Below are 4,032 nucleotides of genomic sequence, written 5' to 3' on the forward strand. Positions count from 1 at the left end.
AAAATAAAAAATAAGAATAAAATGGCATAAGTATAATTAATATGTCAAAGGGAGAAATTCCTACGTAACGTTGGGGATTTGAGTTGAAAAGGAATCAAATGAAAGCCAAAAACATGTGTTTGTTTCCTTTTGGATTGCGTGGTTTTACTGGTTTGTATTTAATGAACCAAAAACCAAAGCAAAGGGTTGGTGGAATTGGAGAGGGACCTACGCTCACACTGTCACACATTACCCCCACTTGATCACATGCACCGTCCAAACTCCCTGTACTCCATGTCAATTTCTTTAAGGGTCTCTATGTGCTCACTCACAAAGCTGAGATACAAGGAGGAGTAGTGTCTTTTACTCTTAAGGCTATTTCACAACTTTCAACAGTGTCTAACACAAAACATAATTAAAATTTAAAAACAGGGGTAAAAGTCCAAAAATAATATACCTCACTGGAACAGCTAAAAGACTCCTCACACCTTTCTGACCAAGCTCAACGAGAGTTTCATCTGTATATGGTTTCAACCACTGTACCGGGCCCACTCGACTCTGGAAATTCATCCAACAATTCCATAAGAAACAGAGGCTCTAAAAGGTAAGCCAACAATTCAGCAATTAAAAAGCAAGTTAATGAGGTCCAAACTAACCTGATAAGCAAGAGTATGCTTATTGTTAATTCCTCTAGCTTGCAACTCCTGCATAATCAGATTTACCATCACTTTGTGCACTGATAAAAATAATAATAGCAGTAAGTAGAAGCAGAAGTAAAAGTATTGATATAGTGTATATGGGGCTTTTGCAAATATTAGGTTATTTGAGTGTTTGAGAAAAAGGTATACAGGAACCATATCATAGATATTCTACAGCTATTCCAGGGTTGTGAAAGTAACTCATCTGACTATATTCTGTGATCAAATAATAAATAAAAGGGGGAAATAGAGACAATGGGATGAAATTTACAATAACAACTTCAGCTTGCAATTATTTGATATAATCAAAATAAAAGTATGCCTTTATAGTATAGAGAACTAAATTTCCAATTTAAAAGAAGCAAAGGATATTATGTTTACACATAACAGTTAATAACATGATACATTCTAAAGAAAAACAGAAACTTAGACTCTTACTATGGCAAGTAATTAGCACGTCCCAACCTGCCTCTTCACTTCAAAAAGGATACAAAGCAAACAAGACAAAGAAGAAACATATAAAGAGAAGATTTATTAGTGTCACTATCATTACCCTTAGCCAATGTTGAATACAAAGGACATGCAAACCAAATAGTACCATTCTGTATCTGTGAGATCCTCCGGAGACAGTGCTGCTGAACGCCTTTTGGTTTGAGGGCTGGCTTCTACAGCTTTGAGGGACTTGTATAACTCTCGAAGCTGCTCACTCCGCTGCAACCCTATCTGATCAGAATTGAGTTCCACTCCTTGACTTGTCTTCCTTGTCTTAATGTCTCCATTGTAATATCCTTCCCCCCAACTCAACACCCTGCTAAATGGGCACCATGAATAGAAAGAAATTGATTTTGAATAGTAGTATTATTGAATTGTGGTGTTGTCTAAGAAGCCATTGTATTGAGTTGTTCATATTAGAGAAGAAGAAGAAACAAGTCATGATGTGTCTCGTCATATGAAGTCCATTGAGGTATTTTCACAAACAACACATATTCAAGAAACAGAAAATGAAAAAAAAAATCACAAAACAGAACTGAAATTCAAGGAAACGGTTAGTTAGAAGTTAGTACCCGGGTTGGGTAGATGAAGTAGACCAGAATATTGCATAGCTCCACTGGATGCTTCTCACAGACAAAGCAAGATGTTCTTTGAAGTTCTCCAGCAACATTTCCTTGTTCTTTGGGTTCAGGAAAATAACCTTTCAGCTTGAATCATACTTGATTCTCCCCATGAAACCTAAAAAAATGAATTAAGCGAACTCGTAAAAGATTTGGACTAGACAACACATTGGTATAGCAGCTGACAGCTGACAGAATTTATATCTTTATCGGTTTTACAAAGGGCATTTGTGAAGAATACAAAAATGGAAGGATTTTTATAAGAAATCTGAGTTCTGAGTTTCCAATGGCATTAAATACATAGAAGTTCACTTTCTCTATAAAATCATTTCCCTTTTGTATTAGTAAAACTCTCTCTATACCAAATCATATCCGCAGAGAACACATTAGGATAAAAAGTAAAAACATATATCCAGGCCCCAAAAAAATGAGTATGAACAGAGGATACTTATTTGATTCAGGTCAAATGCTTGGCTTCCTACCACCAGATTATTGCAAAATTACAGCATTTAAGTTAGGAAATAATAAAAAATATATATGATTTTTTGACTATATCTTACATAATTTGCTTTTGATGAAACCATGCCATGCGTTATGTAATATGATTTTTTAAAAAAAAATGAGAAAATAATGTTATAAGATGTAACTTACTACACATATAGGTTGACAAGTTAAAATAACCCATTTGAAATATTTTCTTAAAAGGTAAATTATGTTATACATGATGCAAGACATAGTGGTTGACAAGTTAAAAAAACCGTTGGAAAGAATTTTTCCTTTATCAAGAGTCAATTTGGTGTCCCTTCAATTACGGGGTGACAAATTTAGCAGGTCCACCCACCGAGTCTAGCAGAAGGTATATTTTCAAGGGACATGGAGACAAAACTTCACAGGTCGTATAACAAATTCATAACTCAATTTGTGAGTAGTCAAACAAAACAGACCTTGGAAGCTCCCCGGGAATTAACATTTTACTTTTTATTTTCTTTCCATTTTGTGCATCATAGGAAAGGGATAATACATACATCCACATCAAGCATCAACATCCCGAAAAGAAAGCAACTTTTATATTTGCAAACCACCAATTGGAAAAGCCAAAATAGGGAAAAGAGGAGAAAGATGGGTAACCTGAATGGCATTGGAGATTTGTGTACGGTAGAAGAAGCTCGACCTCGTAGTTGACTCATCCAACACGAACCCTGGCGCCGAATGAACGTAAATCGAGAACTTGGCAACGTTACCGTTCTGCACCAACAAAATCCATAAAAAAAAAAAAAGCTGCTCAATCATATTATTCTCATAATTTCCGACAATGATCAGTTTTAAAAAATATTTAAAAAGGAAAGAAAAAGAAGAGGGAAACGAACCTTGAAGAAGACATGCCAGAGGAAATCAAGGGGGATGTTTTGGCGAACGAGGAACAAGAAGGCGATCTTAGGGGGGCCGTGGAAGGTTCTAGAAACCGTTGATCGCGTTACCTTGAAGTGGTTGGAGCTATCAGCGTCGGAGAGGTAAGAGGAGTGAAGAGAAAAGAGAGCGGCCAAAACGAGGACGCAGGAGAGTGAAACGCAGAGCAGGATGAGGAGCTTCCAGCCGAAGAATCTACTGCCGCTGGTGCTGGTGATGACGTGGCGCCTCTTGGGAGGCACGCCTCTCGCACTTGCAGTTGCCACCACCAACATCACCACCTAAAGCTAAGATCATATGACTGAATAACCATGAATTTGTAGGCACATCAATTGCGAGGGAAGTGCCATAACCAAAATAACAGAGCATTTGATTTGATTACCATGTAAATTGGAGAAAGAAAACAAGCATTCACGTTTGGAGTGATAAATGATGATGATACCATATCCCATAGGGGCTGCCGAATAGCGGTAGCTGCATGCGTTGAAACGGCGTCGTAGAAATGTCGTTTTTGTTCTTTACTTCTTTTTGGGCTCCTTTTAGTTTTCAGTTTTCATATTTGACTTTTGACGTTAGGAGGTGGGTCCCACAGAATAGTGACACGTCGGCAACGTGGCCCGTGAAGCTTTTCAGCTGAGGGCGCGGCACCGCCTTGCCAAAATAGTAAAATACACGTGCACCCACATCCTTCGTTCACTTAACCTAACCCCAAATCGAATGTTTTTATTACTTAAGGATGGATTCATTAACCAAGCCCAAATAAAAAAAATTTTAAGAAAAAAATAATAAATATATCTTTAACTTTTTTATTTATAAATTTGTAAATAAAAAAGTTA

The 4,032-nt window shown here is 37.0% G+C and overlaps 2 protein-coding genes across 3 annotated transcripts; both read right to left on the reverse strand.

Annotated features, from left to right (window-relative positions):
- Window positions 71–1,365, reverse strand: LOC110262478 (ferrochelatase-2, chloroplastic-like). Of its 2 annotated transcripts, none has more exons than XM_021120591.1 (4): window positions 1,231–1,365; window positions 636–715; window positions 437–537; window positions 71–315 (listed from the first exon to the last, which is right to left on the reverse strand). In XM_021120591.1, the coding sequence occupies exons 2-4, from the start codon at window positions 702–704 to the stop codon at window positions 243–245; spliced, it is 243 nt and encodes an 80-aa protein (XP_020976250.1). In that variant the 5' UTR covers window positions 705–715; window positions 1,231–1,365; the 3' UTR covers window positions 71–242. The 2 variants fall into 2 exon arrangements, with proteins under 2 accessions (XP_020976250.1, XP_020976249.1); XM_021120590.1 differs by having other exon boundaries at window positions 636–683; window positions 1,231–1,312.
- LOC107638649 lies at window positions 1,857–3,713 on the reverse strand. Its single transcript, XM_021122314.1, has 3 exons — window positions 3,157–3,713; window positions 2,918–3,034; window positions 1,857–1,907 (listed from the first exon to the last, which is right to left on the reverse strand). Exons 1-3 carry the CDS (start codon window positions 3,469–3,471, stop codon window positions 1,857–1,859), a joined length of 483 nt encoding a protein of 160 aa, XP_020977973.1. The 5' UTR covers window positions 3,472–3,713.

Source organism: Arachis ipaensis, chromosome B04 (assembly GCF_000816755.2).
Source record: "Arachis ipaensis cultivar K30076 chromosome B04, Araip1.1, whole genome shotgun sequence".
NCBI classification, from domain to species: domain Eukaryota; kingdom Viridiplantae; phylum Streptophyta; class Magnoliopsida; order Fabales; family Fabaceae; genus Arachis; species Arachis ipaensis.

Excerpts from the sequence above, each read along its gene's own strand:
- LOC110262478 (XM_021120590.1), bottom strand. The coding sequence starts at position 1,278 with ATGGTACTATTTGGTTTGCATGTCCTTTGTATTCAACATTGGCTAAGG. Across the intron at positions 684-1,230 it reads GTATTCAACATTGGCTAAGG|GAGTTGCAAGCTAGAGGAAT; the intron begins GTAATGATAGTG and ends CTGATTATGCAG. Across the intron at positions 538-635 it reads AGCATACTCTTGCTTATCAG|AGTCGAGTGGGCCCGGTACA; the intron begins GTTAGTTTGGAC and ends ATGAATTTCCAG.
- LOC107638649 (XM_021122314.1), bottom strand. The coding sequence starts at position 3,471 with ATGTTGGTGGTGGCAACTGCAAGTGCGAGAGGCGTGCCTCCCAAGAGG. Across the intron at positions 3,035-3,156 it reads TCTGGCATGTCTTCTTCAAG|AACGGTAACGTTGCCAAGTT; the intron begins GTTCGTTTCCCT and ends TTGTTGGTGCAG. Across the intron at positions 1,908-2,917 it reads AAATCTCCAATGCCATTCAG|GTTTCATGGGGAGAATCAAG; the intron begins GTTACCCATCTT and ends TCATTTTTTTAG.